This window comes from Chelonoidis abingdonii, chromosome 1 (genome assembly GCF_003597395.2).
Source record: "Chelonoidis abingdonii isolate Lonesome George chromosome 1, CheloAbing_2.0, whole genome shotgun sequence".
NCBI classification, from domain to species: domain Eukaryota; kingdom Metazoa; phylum Chordata; order Testudines; family Testudinidae; genus Chelonoidis; species Chelonoidis abingdonii.
Genome location: NC_133769.1, coordinates 245,955,674 through 245,980,493, shown reverse-complemented (window position 1 = coordinate 245,980,493; position 24,820 = coordinate 245,955,674). Strand labels below are relative to the sequence as shown.

At 46.1% G+C, this 24,820-nt stretch overlaps 2 protein-coding genes across 7 annotated transcripts in view; one reads left to right on the top strand and one right to left on the bottom strand.

Annotated features, from left to right (window-relative positions):
- The window catches only part of LOC116830156 (cohesin subunit SA-2-like), a 104,721-nt gene extending 94,311 nt beyond the window's left edge, over positions 1-10,410 (top strand). For 4 of the 5 annotated variants that reach the window (XM_032789436.2, XM_075060795.1, XM_032789437.2 and 1 more), the window contains one exon: positions 668-10,410. In XM_032789436.2, the coding sequence (XP_032645327.1) occupies positions 668-907 (240 nt within the window). In that variant the 3' untranslated portion in view covers positions 908-10,410. The remainder of the gene's footprint in view (positions 1-667) is intronic. The other variant, XM_032789442.2, reaches the window with a different exon arrangement.
- A 10,014-nt stretch (positions 10,411-20,424) lies between these two features.
- PPP2R3B (protein phosphatase 2 regulatory subunit B''beta) overlaps positions 20,425-24,820 on the bottom strand; it is a 124,146-nt gene continuing 119,750 nt past the window's right edge. For both annotated transcript variants that reach the window (XM_075060804.1, XM_032789452.2), the window contains one exon: positions 20,425-21,719. In XM_075060804.1, coding sequence (XP_074916905.1) covers positions 21,575-21,719 — 145 coding nt within the window. In that variant the 3' untranslated portion in view covers positions 20,425-21,574. The remainder of the gene's footprint in view (positions 21,720-24,820) is intronic.

The window sequence follows — 24,820 nt, the reverse complement described above, 5'->3', positions numbered from 1 at the left end:
GTCTACAAAAGGGACACATTTTACCTTTTAGCGCAGCAGAGTAATGTCCAACCAAGCCCCCTAAATATAAACATTGCCTTTCAGAAAATCCCATTTAATCCTATTTCTTTATCAAGATAAATTGAGACTATCAAGTTTCCCATGCTGCAGCTGCTAACCTCACTAAACTCTTGAGGCAGGTCGGAAAATACCTTCCCTGCCTTGCTTTAAGGCAGTGTCCCCAAACTTGTGAAGGTTGCATCCCCCCCTTACCCCTGTCTGTGCCCCCCCTACCCTCCAGGGCTGGGAGCAGGGCTGCAGGTCTGAGTGGGGGGATGTGGACAGGGGCAAGGGGTCTGGGAGGTGCTTGCTCCTCTCCCCCTGTAGGGGCTGGCCTGGGCCCGCCAGGCCCCCTGAAGGTTCCTCTGCACACTCCTGGGGGAGGGTGCCCCACAGTTTGGCGACTTCTGCTTTAAGGGTTAGTGAGGTCAGCAGGTGTAGAAGGTGTGCATTTCTTTTAGGTTATCATTATAACCCTCTTCGCCCTACTGGGGCTCCTTTTAGATGCTGTATTGGACAGCATTTTTGGAGGTGGTTCAGGCAGAATTGATTTGTGAATGGCTTTTTTCCATTGTGGTTCTTTCCAGCCTTCACAGATATGTTCATTATGGGACTTCTTGACTTTCAGGTACGTGATGGGGTGTATCAACCATGCACATGGCCAAAAGATGCTGACCAATCACTGGAGACCATACACCCTCACCCCTGTTACACAGGCTCCAGGTGGAGGGGACAGATAAAAGGAGGAAGGGCAGGTCAGTTGGGGCTGACGGAAGAGAAGGAAGAACGTGTGCTGCTGGCTACTGCAGCGGAACTGTTGACTCACCAGGCTGTCGGGACTGTGGACTCAGACTATGCTGCTGACTAGCTGGCCATGGAGCCTGACTAGGATGCTGAGCCTCTGCCAGTTGAGGATATGCTCGAGATGGACTTTATGGTAGAAAGTGACCCCAGGAATGTGTTAGGAGCCGTGGTTTGAACCCTTAATATGGAGTTTACCGGCTTCACAGGGCCCCAGGTTGGAACCCCGTGGAGTAGGATGGGCCTGGGTTTCCCTAGCCCTGCACTGACCAGTAGGAGTGGCTACCAGGGACTCCTGATTTAGACTGATTGTTCACTCTGTCCTGCCCAGAGGGTCAGAGCCTCTTACTGTCCTTAACAGTTGAGTCCTGTTAAGAGGGCCAAGAAGGGGAGCACTCGATGATAAAATTCCATGGCCAGTATGGATACCAAAATGGGTGCTGGAAAACCAGCAGCAGCAGGCAACCCAACAACAGGCCCAGCTACTGCAGCAGATGGCCCAGCACCAAGAACAGCAGTTCAAGGAGTTAGCAGCACAGCACCAAATCTAACAGAAGCGCCTGGTTCAGCAGATGGTGGTGCTCTTACAACTATCTGGCTGCCCAGTGCCACCGCGTCGGGTTGAGGGACAGAGAACACTTGTCAGGGTTACCGTGAGACTTGCCAAATTGGGCTCAAGGATGACCCAGAGGCCTTCTTAGTCATGTTTGAGTGAGTCACCACCATGGTTTGCTGGCCTCCTGAGCACTGGGCTACCCTAGTGGCCCCATACTTGACCGGGACCGCACAGACCGCCTACCAGAACCCTAAACCCTACTGATGCACTCGATTAAGCCAAAGTGAAGGCAGTCATCTTGGACCACACCAGAGTTAACCCCAAGACAGTCCATCAGCAATTTCGAAGGGAGAGATACCTTCCCCAGAGCTTGACCTCAGGCAGTGGCTCAGCAATTCGGGGACTACTGCTGGCTATGGTTGGACCTGGAGAAGCTGATGGGAACATGAATGTCAGAGGCTGTCATCTTGAAACAGTTTACGCAAATCCTTCCCCCTGTGGGGAAGGAGTTTATACATCGACCCCATCTGACAACTCTTGTGGAAGCAGTCTCTCTGATGGAAGATTACTTAGCCGCAGAGGATCCTGGACTACAGGCACCTAAATCTGGGAGTTGTAGGAGGGACCCGTACAAGAGACAGTACAAATCCAAAAAAGGATTAGATCTGGGCTGTGTATAGTAGCCCCAAACCCTGGAGCTGCCCGGAACCCCAGCATGAGACCCTGGGTGGGGGAAACCACGCCTGGCAGGCCTGGACCATCATGACACAACCCTGCAATGAAGACAACGAGGGACAGATGTTCTGAGTGTGGCCAGGAGGGTCACTTCAGATGCGATTGCTCCTTTATGGATTGTAATGATGGCCAAAGCCTAGGCCCATGGACCCAGAAGAGAGCCTGCCCGAACTTCTGATCATTGTGGTGATCAACAGCACCCCAGTAACAGGTCTGGTCAACTCAGGGTACAGCCAGACATCATACATGCTAACCTAGGGAAGTCACTGGACTGGACAGAGGCCCCTGTATATCTCCAGTGCATGAGGATGTACGGTCATACCTGCCACTAAGGTAAAGCCCAGAGGTTGACTATCACAAGGAAACGTGCCTGGTCGGTCTGGCCATGAGAGTAGCATAAACCATGATCCTGGGATGGGACTGGCAATGGTTTGGGAAGGTCATGTATGAGTGGGGAGACCAAATGTCAGCGGAAACAAATCAGAGACCACATTTGAGGGGGTTCCTAGGCCAAAAGGAGACTGGAGGGAGAGCCCCCTGACCAATCGGAAGGCCTTGAATCATACTCCATTGAGACAGTGGTGCCAGAGGAAGTCAGGATCAAGTGGCTAATTGTTGAAGGAGATTTTATGAGGGAGTAGAGAGAAGACCCCACTTTCAGTCGTGCATGGGAACAAGTGACCAACCTCGAGGAGGAGGGGGCACCAACCAACAGTTACCCCAAGAGCTCTGCTTCGAGGTCCACAATGACCATTTATACTGGATAACCTGAGATCAACAAACCCCAGTAGTTACTCCAACAGCTGCAGGTATCTGAGAGGTTCTGACGAGGTCTGCTGCAGCTAGCCCACTCATTGCCCTGGGCCAGACATCTGGGACGAGAGAAGACTTTACACAGAATGGCCCTTAGATTCTTTTGGCCTGGCATTCACAAGGTGAGTGATTTTTGTGCTTCATATCCGGAATGTCAATGTGCTGGCCCTAAATGAATCCCCAAGGACACCCCTAATCTGGCTCCCAGTGGTGGGAGTACCTTTTGAGAGGATCAGTATGGGCCTGCTGGGACCTCTGGAGAAAAGTGGGCCAGGGTTCCACCACATATTGGTAATGGTAGACTTCATGACTCTTGATCGCAGCAGCATGGCTTTGGGGTAAACTACCGCACCATAGCAATGGCACTTCTGAAAATATTTGCCTCAGCCGTGGTATTGAGGGAGATACTAACATACCAGGGAATCAACTTTTCATTGCAATAAATAGTGGATTTGTGCAGGCTGTTGAACATTTGTTCCCTGAAGATCTCCGTCTACCACCCACAAACTGATGGTTTAGTAGAAAGGTTTAATAAGACTTTGAAATCCATTCTCCATAAGTTCATCAATGATGACCTGCGATACCGGGACAAACTGCTACCTGCCTTGTAATTCGTGGAAGGTGTCTACAGGATTTTCTCTATTTGAACTGCTATATGGGAGGCAACTCAGAGGAATCCGGACCTCCTCTGAGAGACCTAGGAGTAGTCGTCGTCTCAGATCAGAGGGTTGGTCCTGTAGATATTACAGAAGGCTCAGAGGATTGGCTCACAAAAACTTGATAAAACCCATCAGACCGAGGAGCAATGATACAACTGAGGGACCCATCTCTGGCCCTCAGAACCTGGCAACTGAGTACTATTGTTGCTCTCCAAGTCCAAGCTGTGGGCCAAATGGCAGGGAACATTTGAGTTGGGCCGGTAGCCTATGAAGTTCTCTTACCTGGGTGATGACAAAGCACTCGAGTCTACCATGTCAACCTCTTAATGGCCTGAAAAAGAGCAAGAGGGCTTATTGATTGTCCCCCACGCCTCCAAACCAGAAGTGGGGCCAATACTGTTGACCCCCTCCCCCGAGTCAACAACGATATCCATCAGATGAGAGCTTAGTGGAGAGCAACAGCAGCAGCTGCAACACTGAGTCCATTCGTCCCCAGCTGTTCTATTGTCTTACCCTGGATGGACGAATCTGACCCACCACCACATAGTTCTGACATCAAGCTTGCATCCTATACAATGTTTTTTTACTAACGTGACTTCAAGTAAACAAAAATGTTCAAATGGAGTTGGAGGAGCAGATGGGACAAATGAAAGATTAAGACTATATTGCCATTTTGTATGCAAGCTGGACATCTGGTTAGCTGAAAAAACTTGTTTTTCCATCTTTGAACAATGGTCCCTGCATGTATTCCAAATGTGGGGGTGCGCATGTGCCCCAGCTGTCTGAGCTGGAAGGTTTTATTAGCAGTGTTCATAGAACCGCCCATGTGTCATGCATCCCCTTGTGCTGGTAGCTGAGTGTATGATAGGTTGTGCAGTCTGATGGGTCTCCAGCTCCCACTTATCACAGTATGGCTCAAGTTGGCACCTCAGAGGCGTATTGGAACCTGTATAGAAGTGGAGAGGTTCCTGGCACCAGAACTAGGGCCCTGCCCCCGCTCTTCCCCCAGGGCCCTGCTGCCCTGTGCCTCCTCTTCCCCCTGAGGCCCTGGCCAGGCTTGAAGCCGGAGCCAGCTGTGGTGGTGGGACCCTATTCCCCCCTTCCTGCCACAGAGCTGGTCTGAGCTGATCCTCCCCTGTACAAGGCTGGCCTGAACCTCACTGTCCCTTTTTGGCAAAACTGGACATTTGTCTCATTTGCTTTTGCTAATTAATGGTCAGTAGATAGAGACTCATCTTCTGAGCTGAAGAGTGGGTCATACTCCTGTCATGCAAGGAGTTGCTCCCACCACTTTCCCATGCACTCCTACTCGATCTAGGCACAGGGGTGTCACTGAGTGCTTGGCCTAAAGGTCATTGGGGACCTATGCCAATGGAGTGGCCCCATGGGAACATGTGGGGTTTCTCCCAATTTTGGGGTCTTAAAGACACTCTGGTTCAGTGGCCTCCAAAAGAAGAGGACCACTACCCCGTTGGCCAGCTCCTGATCCAAACTCCAGTGCCAAATTTCAAGAACCAATCCTGCCAACTGAGAAAGGTCCAAAGGATAGAGTTCATTGGTGCGGTATTTGATTCTGTCAAATTAGTTCTGCTCAATTACATCCCTGATAAGGTCCCTGCAAGCGCATCTGATCATAACTATACAAGAGTCCGAGTCTCCTGGTCACATGGCGTCATGCACATATGTAGTGCAACATGCAAGGCTACATCTCAGACCTCTCCAAGCCTAGGTAGCTATAGTATATTCCCCTTGACCTGGATCCAGTGCTCATGGTTCCAGCCTAGGTCTTCAACTCACTGACATGGTGTCTGGACAGCCACATGGTATGTGCAGGGATACATTTCTCAAGACCACAGTTATCCTTGTCCTTAGTATCCAAACTATCAGCCCTCAGCTGGGGTCCCAGATACTAAGGACAAGGACAGCTGAGGCCACATGCGAATAGGGAAGAGCAGTGTCTTCACTTATTGAATGTTAAACAAGCCCTAGTATCTACATAGAAAGCCCTAGAATATTCTGTAAATCCACCCAACTGTTCATAGCTGACAGGATGAAGGGTCTCCCTATGTCTGCTCAGAGAATTTTGTCCTGGTTTACATCATGCATTCACCTGTGTTATGATCAGGTTGGTGTTCTGCCACTAGTTAATCTGACTGCTCATTCCATGAGGTTGCAAGCACCATCAGTGGCATTCCTAGCACAGATCCCTATTCAGGACATTTGCAAAACAGCAACTTGGTCTTCAGTACACACATTCTCTTCTCACTATGCCATCACTCAGTCAGGGACGATGCTAAATTTGGTCGAGCTGTTTTGCAGTCAGCATGTTCATGAGTTCCAATCCCACCACTTATGCAACTTCTTCGGAGTCACCTACAGTGGAATGCATATGTGCAATCACTCGAAGAAGAAGAAACAGTTACTAACCTTCTGCAACTACTGTTCTTTGAGATGTGTTGCACATCTCCATTCCATGACCTGCCCTCTTACTCTTCTACATCAGAGTTGGACAGAAAGAAGGAAATGATTGTGGGGTCAGCAGGATGCTTTACACTGGTGCTATGAGTGCATGGCACGAGGGGGTGTTTGAGCTGCCCCAATAGGTGCTGCTAAGGGAAAAATGTCCAGCGACGGTGCTTGGGGCATGCACACATCTACAGTGGAATAGATACGTGCAACACATCTTGAAGGATAACAATTTCAGGTTAATGTCCATTTTTTTAACCTGTCGAGACTCATAAGCCTCCTCCCATGGTGTTCCATGTTTTTGGGGGCCATCTTGCCCTATTTGCCCACAATTTGGGCAAGATCACCATGGACTGTTGGGTACTGGAGATCATCCACCACGAATACCTTTCTTGCCCACATCAGCCCTTCCTCTCACCAGCCCCAGTGGATCCTTCCCAGCAGTGCATTCTCCAGAAAGAAGCAAACTTCCTTCTCGTGAAGGGAGCCATAGAGCAAATACCACCTCCCTACCTGGGAAGAGGCTTCTGTTCTCCATACTTCCTCATCTCAAAGGGCAGACACACTGCCTTATTCTTGACCTTTGACTACTGAACATCTTTATCAGGAAATCCAAATTCCGCATGGTGATGCTGGCATTGTTTATCCCCTCTTTCCCTCAGAGGACCTGGTTCGTGGCTCTCAACATGAAGGATGCCTGTGTCCATATTGACATTCATCCAGTCCACTGGAAATTTCTCTGTTTCCATGTAGGACACCACCATTACTAACTCTGGATCATCCCTTTCTGCATAGCGGCAGCTCACCGGGTCTTTGCAAAGGTCCTCACTGTTGTCGTGGCACAGATACACTCCCTCCGCTACTAGTGTACCCCTACCGGAATGACTGGCTCCTTTTTGTGCTATCATGAGAAGAACTTATCACTGCCATTCTAGCCCTTCGCGCAGTCCTGATGTTTTTAGGTATTTACATCAACAAGGAGAAGTTGGTGCTCATATCTACACAGATGACCAACTTTATTCCGGCACAGCTTGACTCCATCACAGCACGAGCCTGCCTTCTGGCAGACCACTTTGCAATCCTGAGAGCCATAATTACAGATCTACGCCACAATCCATGCATCACGGTTCGCTGTTGTCTCTCCCTCCTTGGACATATGGCAGCCTGTACCTCCGTGACACCGTGTGCACATCTGCACTTGCATTGCTTCCAAATGTGGCTCCTCTCCATCTACCATCCCAGCAGGGACTGCTTGGAGGCCAGACTCATTGTGCTGCAGTGCTGGCCTCCCTCGCCTGGTAGACCAACCCTTCCAAGGTCATGGTCGGTACCCCCTTCACCCTTTCTACCCCACATGCCATCATCACCACAGATGCCTCCTTTGCGAGTCAGGGGCACACCTGGACCATCACACAGCCCAGGATGTCTGGATGCCTCAAGAGGTCAGGCTTCATATAAACTTGCTAGAACTGAGGGCAGTCCATTTGATTTGCCAGGCTTTTCTTCCTCTCCTCCACTTATGCCACATTCAATTGCTCTCCGACAACATTGCAGTAGTTGTGTACATCAAAAAGCAGCGTGGCACCAAGTCTCTCTCCCTCTGCTCCGAGTCCATCCACCTGTGGAACTGGTGCATCAAACACCACATAACATTTCAAGCCACCTGTCTCCCGGGCACTCAAAATTCCCTGGCCGACACGCTCAGCAGGACTCTCTACCTCAATGATGACTGGGAGCTACATGATGGCATATTCCAATATCTCTTCCACTAATGGGGCATCCCGTGCTGGGATCTCTTTGCCACCCACAAGAACTGTAAGCTGCCCCTTTATTATTCCAGGGAAGCCTTAGGGAAAGATTTGCAGGGTGATACACTTCTCCCCTGGTCAGATGACCTCAGCTACGCCTTTCCCCCCATTCCCCTCCTTCTGCAAGTACTACACAAGGTCCACCAGGACCGAGCTTCCATAATATCCATATCCCTGTTCTGGCGCCATCAATTTTTGTTTAGAGACCTCTCCACCCACAGACCACTCTGCCTTTGCTGCCAGATCTCGCACAATCGGAAGACAATCCACCATCCCAATCTGGATGGGGGTGCTCCACCCTGGTTTGGCAAATCCTTACTCAGAGCAGGAGAGTATCCACCAGAGCATGCTACCAAGCTAAATGGAAACACTTCACCTCGTGGGCAACCTGCATCACCACTGAGTGCCATATCTATACCTCTTATCATTGACTACCTTCTCAATCTCAAAACATGATGCCTTGCCCTTGGCACTATACAGGTCCTCCTGGCAGTGCTCAGTGCCTTCTCCCAGTAGATGGCGCCTCTGTGTTTACACACTACCACTGTCCGTTGCATGAAGGGTCTCCTCAATACTTTCCAGCCAGTATTGAAGCCCACACCCCCGTGGGACCTTAATCCTGTTCTCTCCTCCCTCATAAAACCTCCCTTTGAACTGATGGCAACATGCTCCATCTCTCCATGAAGGTGATGTTCTTGGTTGCCATCATCTCAGCTCGACAGGTGGCCATGACTGACCCCCCCACTCCTTACACAGTGTTCCACAAGGCGTAGTTTCCTTACGCCTACACCCTAAATTCCTCCAAAGATAGTGTTGGAGTTCCACCTCAATCAGTCCATCCACCTACCTGTTTTCTGTCCCAAACCACACATCTCCCATGCAGACCAAGTCCTGCATTCCCTCAATGTCTGCCACACACTAGCATTCTGTCTATGTAGGACTCACTCCTTCCACACATTGCTGAAACTGTTTCTGGCTACTGCTGATCATTCCAAGGGCCAACCCTTCTCTTCCCAATGAATTTCCAAAGGGGTCTCCAGGTGCATCCGCAAATACTACACACAATCCAATGTGCAGCCACCAGACATAATCACTCTCTACAAGCAGCCACATTGGCCTGCCTCGTGGATGTCTTCTGGCAAACTGTTGTGCAGCAGCATAGCATTCCAGCCACACATTCACATCCCACTATGCCATCACCCAAGCAGCGGCTGCGAAAGTACACCACTCCGTACTGCAGACAGCCCTTCCTACCTCATTCTCGCACCCTGCTCCACACTGATCACTACTTGCTGCTCACCCACTTTTGGAACACATGTAGGGCCCATCACTCAAAGAAGTGGTTACTTACCTGTAACTCAGGGTTCTTTGAGATGTGTGGTCCCTATTTGTATTCCAGTACCCGCTCTCCATCACTTCTACTGTGGACTGGACTACTCAGTGGTAAGAGGGACACAGAGGTGTTGACCCACATGACCTATTATACCCTGGGCTCTGAGCACGATGGGACGCACAATGCATGTGTGGTTCAATGAACACGGCTAAGAAAACCTTCTGGCTCAGGTGTGAAGCACATATGTACACCCCCCATGTTTGGAATACAAATAGGGACCACACATCTCAAAGTATCTCCTCTTCCTGGTACTGGCCTCCAAGTCAACTGGACCAAGATCTTTGGATACTTAATAGCTAAATAGCAAATGACACCCAAGCCAAATCTCCAGCTTTAGCCATGCAACTGGAAGCAGTTGTTACCACTGTGGTAAATCGCTCTAATGATACTTCTGACATGGCTACTGTGAGGCTTCTGGTAACATGGGAGTTAGGAACTCTGACGGAACTTCACTGATTTCCTTTTTTCTACTTATTAGCTTGCAAATTGTTATAAGACATCAGGCTTGTTTAAATATAGTCACTAAATGCAGAGCTTGTAAGACAATTTTCATCAAAATTTTGGGTTGGGCAACATTTTGCTGGGCACTAACTCAGAGTTTTGAGGCAACCAAGTCAGTTCCAAAATCCTTTATCCACAAGTGGCAGAATGCGCAATTACTACAGAGGGAACACAACACTCCTTACTCCTAGGGATTGTATCCTGTCTTCCTGTTCCAGAAGAACAAGGGAACTAGTCATGGGGGTTGGACGGGCACGTGTGAGATGGGGAGAGAGGGGGAAGATGCCGGGAGAACATTTACATGTGCAATGGAATTTGCTGTTTCTCAGATTTGTACTAGAAAAACAGTTGAATACAATGTAAATGTAGTCTATAGACTTTTAAAGAGTAATGTTTTTTCCACTGAGTATTTAAAATTGTTTTGGTCATTGATGCTATCAGATTTTTTTTATCTGTTCATTGGAAAGGTGAACTGATCCCTAAAAGGCAGCTTGGGAGATCCAGTTGCTCCTGAACCTTCATAATCTTTCCAGTGCTCTCTAAATTGCACTGTTTTTCTGACCAGCTTTGTTAATTCCAGATTTGTTTTTTTCTTGTTTGATTGTTAACAGTAAAAATAAAAAAAGTGTCAAAACCAAACTGGTCCCTGTTTCTTTTTTTAAGTCACAATACTCTTTAAATGAAGCGTGTTTGCAGTGGAGAATTAAGTGAACCCCCACTCTCTCCTAGTCAACTGCCAAAACCCACTGGTTTGCATCTCCTATTTCTCCCTCCCCCAGAACACTTCTGTAATCAATGCAAGCACCTTAAAATGGAAAATTTAAAGTCAGTAAGATAGAAATTTAAACCTCTTTCCATTGCTGAATGCACCCGAATCTGCCACTGGCTTTCCAGGGTGCTGCCATGTTCAGCAAGAGCAGGTTAGAGCACAGAAGAGCATAGACCTTCATATAGCGAAATAGCTTAGTTCAAGTATAGGGTGATTTATACATTCTTCTGTCACACTCTCTTGGGCAACAGGACTTTATTCTTCTCTGATAGACAGTTCACATGTAGCTGTAGAAGCCTTCAGGGTCCAAATCCCCATTGTTAGAGGAGGTGTGGCCACGGATGGCATTTGCTATGATAAGGCTACTCCAGCCAAACCTCTGAAGTAGTGAAACAGCTGCTCAGGCTGTGTAAGTTTAGGAGATAGCAGTTGCTATTCCAAAGTATGTATGAGGAGAAATACAGCTATGGAGATGAGCCGGTTGATGGTTTTGCCTATCCCCTTTGGGGCACTGTTTCTAGAGCATATATTTAACTTTACATAGCAGGACAGGGTGCAGAACAGTCCATTAGCCATTTCTGCAACAAATCTGGAAAATGAGACATTAGCAACCCCAGCATACTACTTTACCCTACAAGTGACACGTAACCAAAAAGAAAAAAAAAAAATTTTTCAGGGCACCTGTTAACAAGTTGAGTTTTTGTAATTGATGCTTTAGCAAAGGCAAGACTACACTATACACCTAATTACATCTGGCAGGCATTTTGGTATAGTCACCTCGCTGAGTGCATAGTCCTTGCTGGACTTGCTTTCACAAACATGAAAATATTAGCCCAAGACAGATTTACCTTCCTAAGGAAAACACACAGGTGAGTACTATGAGGCAAGTATTTACATGACATCCTTTTGTGCTGGGGCAGTCTTCCATTCTGAGCTGGTGGATCAGGTTCAGTTCAGTAAGAAACATGACCTCACCACAAGTATCTAGTTGATGAACTAGATTATTCACTATAGCTAGAAATAGCATCCTTGCTAGGCCCACCCTGCACAAGACATGTCCAGACACATTAATTGGCAAACTAAAAAGCATCTTCTTTACTGAAAAGATCTGTATTGTATGGACTCAGTATCATATCCCTTCTGTTTATTGTAACCCTGCAAAGTTTCCATAGCTATAGGACAGTATGCTGACTTTTATTCTGGTTCATATGTTATCAGAAATAAGTTCTAATAGTAAGACCAAATTCTACCTTCAGTTACATCTGCATAGACTCATTGAAGAGAATGGGAACTGAGTGTACAAATATAATTAAAAGTAGGATTTGGCCTATAGGAGGAGAGGTTACTTGCCCATCCAGTAGTTGGAGTTCAAAATACGTTGTCTGCATGGATGTTCACTGTGGCTGTGCCTTCTTGGAGATTTTTAGTTAGTAGCATCCACATGTCCATGCCAGACAGTATATTGGAAGGGGGGACCCACTATCACTCCATTTCCTTCTCAACCATGCAGTTCAGACAGAGGAGGACTCAGAAGCAGAGGGGAAAGGAAGGCGGGTAATGGAGCACCCCAATTAGGGAGGTGGATGTTGAGACATTCAGCAGAATTTGGAGAACATCTGCATGAGAGGCTGTATCTGCTCCTGAAGGATAGCATAATGCTAGGAAAAGATGTGCAGATGATGAGGTGATACCAATTGCAGACATTTGCAAAGCTGTGTTCTTAAGTAGGGCTAGAAAGGTGGATTATACCCTCTTGGGATGGGCTATCAGAAGCTTTGTAACACGTTAAGATGCACCCTGACAGAAAATCTACGTGGAAATCAAAGCTCCCTTCATTCTTCCTGCAAAGGAAACAGGCTCTAGGGGAGGATCTAAAGGGTTTAGTCCTGTCAAGATAGAAAGCACATCCACAGTATGAAGACTGGCTTATTTCCTTCACATATGGGTTTGGGGTAAAGACCTGGTAATTCAATGTTTTTGTTGATGTGAAAGTTAGGTGAGACTTTAGGAGTGATAGGCCGTCTGCCCCAAACTGGCAGAGAAAGAGTTAATAGAGCACTGTAGATACTGTGTGGGAAGCAGCCAATAGGAGGGGGATTGTGAGGAAGAGCCAATCGGGCCCCAGCAGGCCTACATAAAAAACCATAGGGCAGAGCAGGGCCTGTGACAAAAGAATGTAAGAATGGCCATACTGGTTCAGACCGAAGGTCCATCTAGCCCAGATGGCCAATGCCCCAGAGGGAATGAACAGAACAGATAATCATCAAGTGATCCATCCTGTCACTCGTCCCCAGCTTCTGGCAAACTGAGGCTAGGGACCCCTGGAGGCCTGAGAGAACTGTAAGCACTTTGGACAGTGCAGTGGCTGGTTCCTGCAACTGAGCAGCTGAGTGCCCTGAGATAAGGGCAAAGAAGGTCCTGGGGCCATGGGGAACTGGTCCAGGGAAATAGCAGCATTGACCAAGGTTACAGACGAGCAACAGGAGGCAGCGATTTAGAGGGTCCTTGAGTTGGGGCATGGAGTAGTGGGCAGTCCTAGGCCTCCCCCACTTGCCACTGGGGAAGTGGTTAGACTGTTGGACAGATTCCCCTGGAAAGGGGAACACAGATGGTAAACTACCTGGACGGCTGTGTCGAGAAGTGGATGCTGCAGTTTTGGGAGCTGAGAGAAGAGCCATAGGTGAGAGCAGAGACTAAGTGATGGTGTGCAGACCATGGATGTGGACATTGGCCTCGAGCTAATCCCCAGCATGACCACAAGGAGGCACCAGTCTGTCCATGAGGACTATACCCTGTGATAGTAGGAAGGAAGGAAGGATGGAGATGTAGAATCACTTTGTCATGGTAGAATAATGTGTATGGTGGATCAGCCATAACTGCTCCCAATTCCCATGTTCGTGGCTGAAGTGATGGCTACAAGAAATGGGGTTTTGAATGCTAAGTGTCACAGAGAACAATAACCCATGGGTTCAAGGAGAGATTTCCTCAAGGCATCGAGAACTAAGTTAAGCTCACATGGTGGAGTGGGCTCCCTTCCCTGAGGAAAATGGTTGGATAAGCCCTTGATTAATCTTACAGTGGTGTGATGCAGAAATACTGAAAAAAATCTCTTCAACGGTTGATGTTTAATGACAAATGCAGGTTTTAAGTTCAAACAGCCAATCAAGAAAATAAGAAAGGTGAGACTCAGAAGGAGATTGATTTCTGGAAATGATTCCTCTTCTGCAGGTAAGTTTTTCTTGTGGTAACAATAGAACAATTCCTGTTCTACACCTGAGAGCCATGGCTTTGAAGGATGAGGAGGAAAGATGGCTAAGGTGGGCTAAGGTGCCTGATTCTTGGGTCAGCAGGTCTACCACCAAAGGAAGGCAAAAGGCATGGAGGATTCAAGGAATCTGCTCAGGTGTTCTGGAGACCTGGTATGTACATTGCTGAGATGCTGATTTGGTGGGTTATGCCGTAATTCCTAAGTTTTATTACCTCTGCACATAAAGATTGGGCTCGTGCTTCTCCTTGCTGTCCATCATGCCCCTTATTGAGTGGTCCTTTATCTTGGGTAGGAAATGAACACATGTACCAAACTGCCCTGACTTCAAGGAGTTTGCAGTGAAGTGACAGCTACTGGCAAATCCACTTGCCTTGTGCTCTTAAGTCATAAGCACATAAGAATGGCCATATTGAGTGTGACCAATGGTCCATCTAGCCCAGTATCCTGTCTTCCAGCAGTGGCTAATACCAGATGCTTCAAAGAGAATGAACAGAACATGGCAATCAAGTGATCCATTCCTTGTCATCTAGTCCCAGCATCTGGCAGTCAAAGCCTAGGACACCCAGAGCATGGGATCATAGACTCATAGGTCAGAAGGGACCAATATGATCATCTAGTCTGACCTCCTGCACAAGGCAGGCCACAAAACCCTACCCATACACATTTATAACAACAACCCCGAACCCATGACTGAGTTATTGAAATCCTCAAAATTGAGATTTGAAGACCTCAAGCTGCAGGGAATCTACCAGCAAGCGACCCATGCCCCACGCTGCAGAGGAAGGTGAAAAACCTCCAGGGCCTCTGCCAATCCGCCCTGGAGGAAAATTCCTTCCCGACCCCAAATATGGCGATCAGCTAAACCCTGAGCATGTGGGCAAGACTCACCAGCTAGCACCCAAGAAAGAATTCTCTGCAGTAACTCAGTTCCCATCCCATCCAACATCCCCTCACAGACCATTGAGCAAACTTATCTGCCGATAATCCAAGATCAATTGCCCAAATTAAACTATCCCATCATAACATCCCCTCCATATACTTATCAAGCTTACTTAAAGCCAGATAAGTCTTTTGCCCCCACTACTTCCCTCGGAAGGCTGTTCCAGAACTTCACTCCCCTAATGGTTAGAAACCTTCGTCTAATTTCAAGTCTAAACTTCCTAATATCCAGTTTGTACCCATTCGTCCTCGTGCCTACATTAGTACTAAACTTAAATAATTCCTTCCCTCCCTAACGTTAATCCCCCTGATATATTTATATAGAGCAAGCATATCCCCCCGGAGCCTTCTTTTGGCCAGGCTAAACAAGCCAAGCTCTTTGAGTCTCCTTTCATAAGGCAGATTTTCCATTCCTCGGATCATCCTAGTAGCCCGTCTCTGAACCTGTTCCAGTTTGAATTCATCCTTCTTAAACATGGACACCAGAACTGCACACAATATTCCAGGTGGGGTCTCACCAGCGCCGTATATAACGGCACTAACACTCCTTCTCCTTGCTGGAAATACCTCGCCTGATGCATCCTAAAACCGCATTTGCTTTTTTAACAGCCATATCACATTGGCGGCTCATAGTCATCCTGCTATCAACCAATACCCCAAGGTCCTTCTCCTCCTCCGTCGTTTCCAACTGATGCGTCCCCAACGTATATCTAAAATTCTTATTATTAATCCCTAAGTGCATGACCTTGCACTTTTCACTATTATATTTCATCCTATTACTATTACTCCAGTGTACAAGGTGGTCCAGATCTTCCTGAATAGTATCCCGGTCCTTCTCCGTGTTAGCAATACCCCCAGCTTCGTGTCATCCGCAAACTTTATTAACACATTCCGCTCTTTGTGCCAAGGTCAGTAATAAATAGGTTAAATAAGATCGGTCCCAAAAGCCGATCCTTGAGGGACTCCGCTAGTAACCTCCTTCCAGCCTGACAGTTCACCCTTGAGTACGACCCCGCTGGAGTCTCCCTTTAACCAGTTCCTTATCCACCTTACAAACTTCATATTCATCCCATCTTTTCCAATTTAACTAACAGTTCCCCATGCGGAACCGTGTCAAACGCCTTACTGAAATCGAGGTAAATTAGATCTACCGCATTTCCTTTGTCTAAGTAATCCGTCACCTTCTCAAAGAAGGAGATCAGGTTGGTTTGGCACGATCTACCTTTAGTAAATCCATGTTGCAATTCGTCCCATTACCATTGACCTCAATGTCCTTAACTACTTTCTCCCTTAAAATTTTTTCCAAGACCTTACACACGACAGACGTCAAGCTAACAGGCCTATAATTACCCGGATCACTTTTTTATTCCTTCTTAAAAATAGGAACTACGTTAGCAAGTTCTCCAGTCGTACTACAGCAACCCCGAGTTTACCGATTGCTTTTAAAAATTCTCGCTACGGGCTCGCAATTTCACGCGCAGTTCTTTAATATCCTCGGGTGGAGATTGTCCGGTCCCTCCGATTTTGTCCCATTAAGCTGTTCAAGTTTGGCCTCTACCTCAGATGCGGTAATATCCACCTCCATATCCACATTCCCGTTTATCATCCCTCCATCGTCCCTAAACTCCTCACTAGTCTTATTAAAGACTGAGGCAAAGTACTTATTTAGATATTGGGCCATGCCTAGGTTATCCTTAACTCCGTCCATCCTCAGTGTATAGCGGGCCCCACTTCTTCTTTCTTTGTTTTCTTCTTATATGTGGCTGTAGAACCTTTTACTATTGGTTTTGATTCCCTTCGCAAGGTCCAGTTCTACGCGGCTTTTAGCCTTCCTCACTTTATCCCTACACGTTCTGACCTCACTAAGGTAGCTTCCCTTGCTAATCCCGCCTTTCTTCCACTCCCTGTAAGCTTTCTGCTTTTTCCTAATCCCCTCTCTGAGTTGCTTGCTCATCCAGCTTGGCCTACAACTCCTGCCCATGGTTTTTTCCCCTTTTCTTGGGATGCAGGCTTCCGACAGTTTCCGCAGCTGCGACTTAAAGTAATTCCAGGCCTCCTCCGCATTTAATCCACAAGTTCCTCCGTCCAATCCACTTCCCTAACTAATTTCCTTAACTCTTTAAAATTAGCCCTCGAGAAGTCGAAAACCCTAATCCCAGATCTACGTTTGTTTATCCTTCCATCTAATTTGAATTGAATCAGCTCATGATCACTCGAACCAAGGTTGTCCCCTACCACCATTTCTTCTACGAGGTCCTCACTACTCACCAAAACCAAATCTAAAATGGCATCCTCTCTCGTAGGTACTTCAACTACTTGATGAAGAAATCCATCCGCTATCACATCCAGAAAAACTCTGACCCCTATTATTCTTGCAAGCACTCGTCCTCCAGTCTATATCTGGGGAAGTTGAAGTCTCCCATAATCACACATTTCCCCTTTGTGTTTTACTTCATTAAAGACATTAAAGAGGGTCTCTATCCATATCCAAATCAGATCCCGGCGGTCTGTAGCACCCCCAAGCACTATCTCAGGGGAAGCTCTAGTAGCTTTTTTACCCAGCGTGATTTTTACCCAGACAGACTCCGTCTTATCATTCCATCACTTCTTATTTCATTACAGTTCACCCCATCATTGATGTACAAGGCTACTCCGCCACCTTTGCCTTTCTTCCTGTCTTTTCTAAACAGCACATAGCCTTCAATACCCGTACTCCAGTCATGAGTACTATTTCCACCAGGTTTCTGTTATCCCTATAATATCCGGTTTCACTTCCTGCACCAGTAGCTCCAGTTCCTCCATCTTGTTCCCTAGGCTCCTCGCATTAGTGTACAGACCATTTTAATTTTTTGACGTTTGTCGTCAGTGACATTCTTTCCCCCGTCGTGCACAGACTTTCTACCACCAGCATCACCTGTTAGGCTAGTTCACTCCGCTTTTCCTCCTTGGGTCAATTTTCTTCGGTCCACAAGGGTTATCCCTCTCACTTTGTTCTTCCTTCCTCTCCAGGTTAAAATTCCCGGCGTGGATCTCCTGAACATCGCTCCCAACATCTCCCCCAACTTCCCTAGTTTAAAGCTCTCTTAATGAAGGTCGGCGAGCCTCCATCCTGAGAAGTCGTATTTCCCTCCTTGCTTTAGATGAAGTCCATCCGGAGGTGAAACAGTCGTCTGTCCGGTCTGTCCGTAAACGCTTCCCAATGACCGTACATCCCAAAGCCCTCCTTATAGCACCACTGCCTGAGCCATCTGTTAATCATCATAATCTTGTCGCTCCTTCGTCACCCCGCTCTAGGAACCGGCATCAATGAATTTATGTAATTCTTTTTTGAACCCAGTTATACTTTTGGCCTTCAACAAGTTCCACAGTTTGGGTGTTGTGTGAAGAAGTACCTTTTGTTTGTTTTAAACCTTCTGCCTATTAATTTCATTGGGTGACCCCTGGGGCTTGAGTTAGGTGAAGGAGTAAATAACACTTCTTTACTTTCTCCATCCATTCATGATTTTATAGATCTCTATCATATCCTACCTTGGTTGTCTCTTTTTCAAGATGAATAGTCCCAGTCTCTTTAATCTCTCCTCAAGTGGAAGCTGTGCCATATCTATCAATTTTTTGCCCTTTCCTGTACCTTTTCCATTTGTAATATTTTTTGATCTCAGAGGATCAGAACTGCACATGGTATTAAAGGTGTGGGCATACCATGGATCTATATAATGTCATGATATTTTCCTCTCTTATTTTCTATCCCTTTCCTAGCATTCTGTTTGCTTTATTGACTGCCACTGGAGAGTGAGCAGATGTTTCCAGAGAACTATCCACAATGACTGCAAGATCTTTCTTGAGTGGTAACGCTAATTTATACCCCATCATTGTGTATGTATAGTTGGGATTATGTTTTCCAGTGAGCATTACTTTGCATTGATCAACATTGAATTTCATCTGCCTTTTTTTTCCTTTCTTCTCAGTCACCATGTATTGTGATTCCTTTGCAACTCTTCACAGTTCGGTTTGGACTTAGCTATCTTGAGTGATTTTGTATCATCCACAACTTTGCCATCTCACTGTTTATCCCTTTTTCCAGATCATTCATGAATAATTCTGAATAGCATTGGTCCAAATACGGATCCCGGGACTCTGCTATTTGCTCTCTTGCCTTGATAAGATATGTACAGTATCCACTAATAAATGGTGAGGTTCCTGTGTCTTCTCTAGGAGGATCTGTAAAGTCTTAACCACTCTTCCTTAGTTCTTGAAAGACTAAAATCAACTGCATAGTAAGAGAGAATTCATTAGAAAGGGGTGCCTCTTCCTCTGCCTTTAGCTCCTGTTCTACTGAAGCATCTTCCTGGAGCAAAGGGTCCTGGGGTATTCACTGTTCCACTTGATGAGTCCTCTATAGAATTAGTCACCAGGCCACCTCTTCCTGCAGCCTCCATTGGCCTGGAACGGCAAACCACAGCCAGTGGGAGCTGCGATTGGCCAAACCTGCAGACACTGCAGGTAAACAAACCGTCCCGGCCGGCCAGCAGCTTTCCCTGATGGGCTGCATGCCAAAGGTTGCCGATCCGTGATGTAGTGTCTGACAGCTAAGCTGCAAGTGGTAAAGAAGGAACTGGAGAAGCAGCATATACCCTATATACACTCTATCTGAGGCTGTACAGCATGCAGGCGTGGATCAGTGAACACTGCTGATGAAAAAAAAATCTCCAATCAAGAGTGCACATCCCTACGGATTCTCCACATTAGGTGTGCACACAGCCAATAACTCAAAGAACCTTGATTACTGGCAGTGAAAGACAACCAGAATGACAGATTATTTTTGTAAATGGTCACTTTTACATAGACAAAGCCACTCCTGTGAGGTTTAACACCGGAACCTCATACTACTATACTTTGCCACTTCTCAGACTAGAGCTGCACTTTAAATGCAGGAATAGCAGCTCATGAGGAGAACTAGGCCATTAGAAGCATGCCTATGTTTACAAATGCTTTTACAAGCTGGCTTCTATATAACGGAGTCAGGTTGAGGTTAGGGTTAGGGTTTCAAAGTTGTCTCTGAGCATGCACTGTCAAGTCAACTTACTCACCACAATGCAAATCATCCTCCGTGGTATTCAGGGAGCCATGACGAAGCTTGAAATGAAGTCTGCTGAGAGATTTGGCTTCAGGGTCTGACTTAGTTGGTGACTACAATGTGTTACAAGACCGCAGAAGTTAGATTTATGTGAACTTCCACTAGACAAAATGCAAATGCTTGTAGACTGGGTTCTATTTATAATCCTGATTAAGTGATTAGAATGCTGCTTGCCTTTTCTCTTATTACACACTGGTACTGGATATCAACACTGGGGCTCATGTTACAATAAGGGTATTCTTTCATTATGTGACATTGAAATATAACTTGGGCTACCAAGTATCTTAGATCATCACACAATATCCTGCTTGTTTTGTACAGCAACCTTCCTGCAGGTTAGAAACATACTGCATTCCTCAAGTAGTGGAAAACTCCTACGGATTTTTTTCAGATTTTAGTTCTGAATAAGTATGCCAAACTGATCCAAGCTTACCATTTAAAGAAGTGTGTACACACATGGATAACCTGTAGTATTTTTTAAAAGGCATCTTGAAATTAAAATAGTAAGACATTTGCTGTCTGTAACAGGTGAGTACAAGTAGATTACATGTATGAAAATCTTTATTTGAAAATACAAACATGATCCTTTAAACATTTTAAACAGATTTACACTGCAAACAAAAATAACTTACATCTTTTTGTACATTTTACATCAAAATCTGTTTAGCAGTAAAGTATTGCTGAAAACGTTCCATACCTAAATTCTCACTTACATTTGTACATTTCAAGGCACTACAACATTATGATTTAATTGAGTAACAAATGTCAACTTGTCTAGTAAGCAATCTCTTGCAATAGGTAGGCAGGTGAGGAGACAATTTCAAGCTGCTGTGACACTATTTGTTTGAATATTTATGGAATGTGTCAATAGCTAACCATTTAAAAGGATGAACAAACAAAAACATTGAATGCCCACAGATTAGTGCACATCACAGATCAAGTAACATTTATACAAAGATTAAAAAAATTGGTTCCTTCTACATGGAGTAAAATACCCATTTCGGCGTCAAGTATGAACACAAACAGACTTTAGTATTTGAGAATGGACGTCAATGAAAAGACTTGAAGTTTAAAAGGGCAAAGAAAGTTGGAGCAAATAAAATGAGGGGGTGGAAAGGAAAGAGGAGAAGCTTGTTTCAGGCATTCAGTAGTTTACGTTGTGCACTAATATATTTGGCTTGTCCAATGAAACAACTCAAAAATACTGAGCCAAATCATTCACTCACAGCAACTCTCATTCTCTTTACCAATGATATGGTTACTAGATTTTTGTCATGAGAGCACAGGCATTCTCCTTGTTTCCCATCCTAGCACAGGGACTTCGGTTCACAGATACAGGATGAAGGTGGTCAGTGCACTATGTATCAACTACAGAGAGAATTATATAGTCATCTCTTAAAACCAATAGAATACTTTAGAGAACTTAAATACAGTTACTATTCCATTAAGGAATTATGCAACATCTATAAATAAATATTTTAATCTATTTTACAAACTATAAACTACTGAATAAATACAAAAAAGTTGTCATTCCATACAAATGCACTTCATTTTCTTTATATGATAACCTAATGATTATTTTGTAGCAAAGAACTAAGTTTACTTTCTCTCAAGACAAATCCACTGAATTTTTATACATGTGTAGCAGACCTGCTGCAGACTGTCCTTTTCCTTCTGCAAGTGTTGATCAGAATTACTCAAAGTCCTCTTCATAATCATAGTCATCCAAATCTACATCAGCCAGATGGGATGGCATTTCAAAGAAAGGTCTTTTCTCCATCTGAAATTTTAGGACATTGGCCTTCTGATGGTCTACAGGATTCAGCTCTGCCTCATAACTAGAAAACAGACAAGGAATAAAAAGACAAATTAAAGAAGAGCCCAGAATCACAGGGAAGTGCGCAGACATTAGTGTACTAATGATGCACCTGCCTTAAGAGATTTACTTCTGACAAAATTTAAGCAGCACGTAAGTGTAGGTAAACTTAGTTTGAATATAGCAACACTCAAGGAAGTTACCATACCAGTTGTATTGGCTAATTTACTCTCTAGCTCAAATGTTGTGATTTTATACCCTTTTTCATAAAAATTACACCAGCCATAGTAGGAACTGAATCAATTAAAAGGACTCAAACTCTTAGTGTGCAAGTGGAGTACTTGTAGGTGAGCTGGAGACTGCCAAATGCACCACATACATGTACTGGACAAGAAACAAATTCCCTTCTTTAGAAAGGTAGAAATTAGATTTGGAAACGTATCAAAATATGAAGGACAGTGAAGCTACAATGTTATTAAAAGTGGGCCTAATGAGGAGGAAGCCACAGTAACCCAGAGGTAGAAGGCGGGTGTTAAATCAAACAAAGCAGATGCTAGAAAACAAAAGCCAACTTTTTTCATTAATGACAAATGGCTACTTGATAAATGCTAAAATGTATCCAGATCAAAAGAATGACTTCCACTGATTTTGGCAGTATCCAGCAAGATCAATTTCCACATTGTTGCTTTAACCGGGCATCCTACTCCAAAATTTAGAGAATTTTAAGAAGTTTTCTGAATGACCCCCATTTTCTAGCACCCAGAAAGCAGTGCATCTCATGACCAGTTTAAAAATACCTCATTTATCATGCCTCAGTCATTTTCTGAGCCGGGGTATCTTAGGTTCACATTTGTCATCCAAACTACCACTGAGGGCCGTCATTCTGTACAGATGCTGTCTTTCTACAGAAAGTAGCACTTCTGAGCACTTACTGAGAACAGTTTCTCTGTCTACTGCCTTCTCAACAAGGACAAGCTGGTATACAGAGACACTAAAGAGATTCAGTCCCCACTGAAGTTAGTGGAAATCTTTCCACTGCTTTCAATGGGCTTTGGATCAGACTCTAAAGTGGCATTATGTGACAAATCACAAGATCATTCTTCTAGCAACTGACAGAGATCAAAGATTACCCTCAGGCTATACTGTTTATATACCAGGAATCCACTTGACAACCCTAAAGTAAAATGACATTAATATTAGAGCTAGTTAGAAAAAGTTAGGTGTAATCATTTTCCCTCAGAGAATTCAGCTTCATCTAAAATTAAATACTGTGAAAAAGATGGTTACTCACCTTTGTAACTGTTGTTCTTCAAGATGTGTTTCTCATATCCATTCCAGTTAGGTGTGCGCACTGCGCGTGCACGTTTGTTGGAAGATTTTTACCCTAGCAACTCCGGTGGGTCGGCAGCTCGCCCCCTGGAGTGGCGCCGCCATTGCGCTGAATATATACCCCTGCCGACCCGACTGCTCCTCAGTTCCTTCTTGCCGGCTACCCCAACAGTGGGGAAGGAGGGAGGGTTTGGAATGGATTTGAGCAACACATCTCGAAGAACAACAGTTACAAAGGTGAGTAACTGTCTTTTCTTCTTCAAGTGATTGCTCATATCCATTCCAGTTAGGTGATTCCCAAGCCTTACCTAGGCGGTGGGGTCAGAGTGAGATGTCGCAGAGTGTAACTCTGCGGAGCCGAAGGCTGCGTCATCCCTAGACTGCTGAACCAGGGCATAATGGGAGGCAAAGGTGTGGATCGAGGACCAGGTAGCTGCGTGACAAATTTCATGAATGGGCAAGTGAGCAAGGAAAACAGCCGATGAGGCCTGAGCCCTGGTAGAGTGCGCACTCACGTGGCTCAATGGGACATGAGCCAAGTCGTAACAGGTGCGGATGCACGATGTTACCCAGGAGGAAATCTGCTGCGAGGAGACGGGTAGGCCCTTGACATGCTCAGCCACCGCGACAAAGAGTTGGGAGGTTCTGCGAAATGGCTTTGTTCGCTCGATATAAAAAGCAAGCGCTCTGCGGATGTGTAGGGAGTGTAGCTGCTGCTCCCTGCGAGACGAATGTGGGTTTGGAAAGAAAACAGGTACGAAGATCTCCTGGTTAACATGGAAGGCTGATACCACTTTGGGGAGAAAGGCCGGATGCGGTCGCAACTGCACCTTGTGTCACTCATCTCGCTGATGTGATGGCCACCAGGAAAGCGGTTTTCCATGAGAGGTAGAGAAGGGAACAAGTTGCTAACGACTCGAAAGGGGCGGACATGAGTTTGGCAAGAACCAGGTTAAGGTCCCATGTAGGGGTAGGGCGGCGTACCTGGGGGTAAAGGCGCTCTAGGTCCTTAAGGAATCTAGACACCATCGGGTGTGAATACCGAGCGGCCATTCTCCCCTGGGTGGAAGGTAGAGATGGCCGCCAAATGGACCCTCAGAGATGATACCGCTAGGCCCTGTTGTTTGAGGGACCAGAGGTAATCCAAGATGTTGGGAATGGAGACCTCGGTGGGAAGGAAGTTCCGCTCCAATGCACCAGCACGCGAAATGCTTCCACTTGGCCAAATATGTCACTCTAGTGGATGGCTTCCAGCTACCCAGGACACCTGTTGCACTGGGGCAGAGCAACGCAGCTCAGACTGGGTCAGCCACTCAGGAGCCATGCGTGAGTGAGGGACTGAAAGTCAGGTGAAGAGGCAGGGGGACAGGGTCGGCTATGGATAGGTCTAGCAACATGGTGTACCAGTGCTGCCAAGGCCACGCTGGAGCTATCATGATTAAGTGGGCTTTGTCCCTGCGTACTTTCAGTAGGACCCTGTGGACGAGAGGAAATGGTGGGAAGGCATAGAGCAGGTGCGTCGTACATGGTATAAGGAAGGCGTCCGCCACTGAACATGGTGAGAGGCCTTGAAAGGAGCAGAATGTCTGGCATTTCCTGTTCCCGCAGGATGCAAAGAGGTCTATCTGGGGAAACCCCCACCTCCGGAAGAGCGAAAGAGCAACGTCCGGGCGAAGCGACCATCCGTGGGAAAGGAAGGATCTGCTGAGGCGATCTGCCAGCATCCGCACCTGTTACGACTTGGCTCACGTCCCATTGAGCCACATGAGTGCGCACTCTACCAGGGCTCAGGCC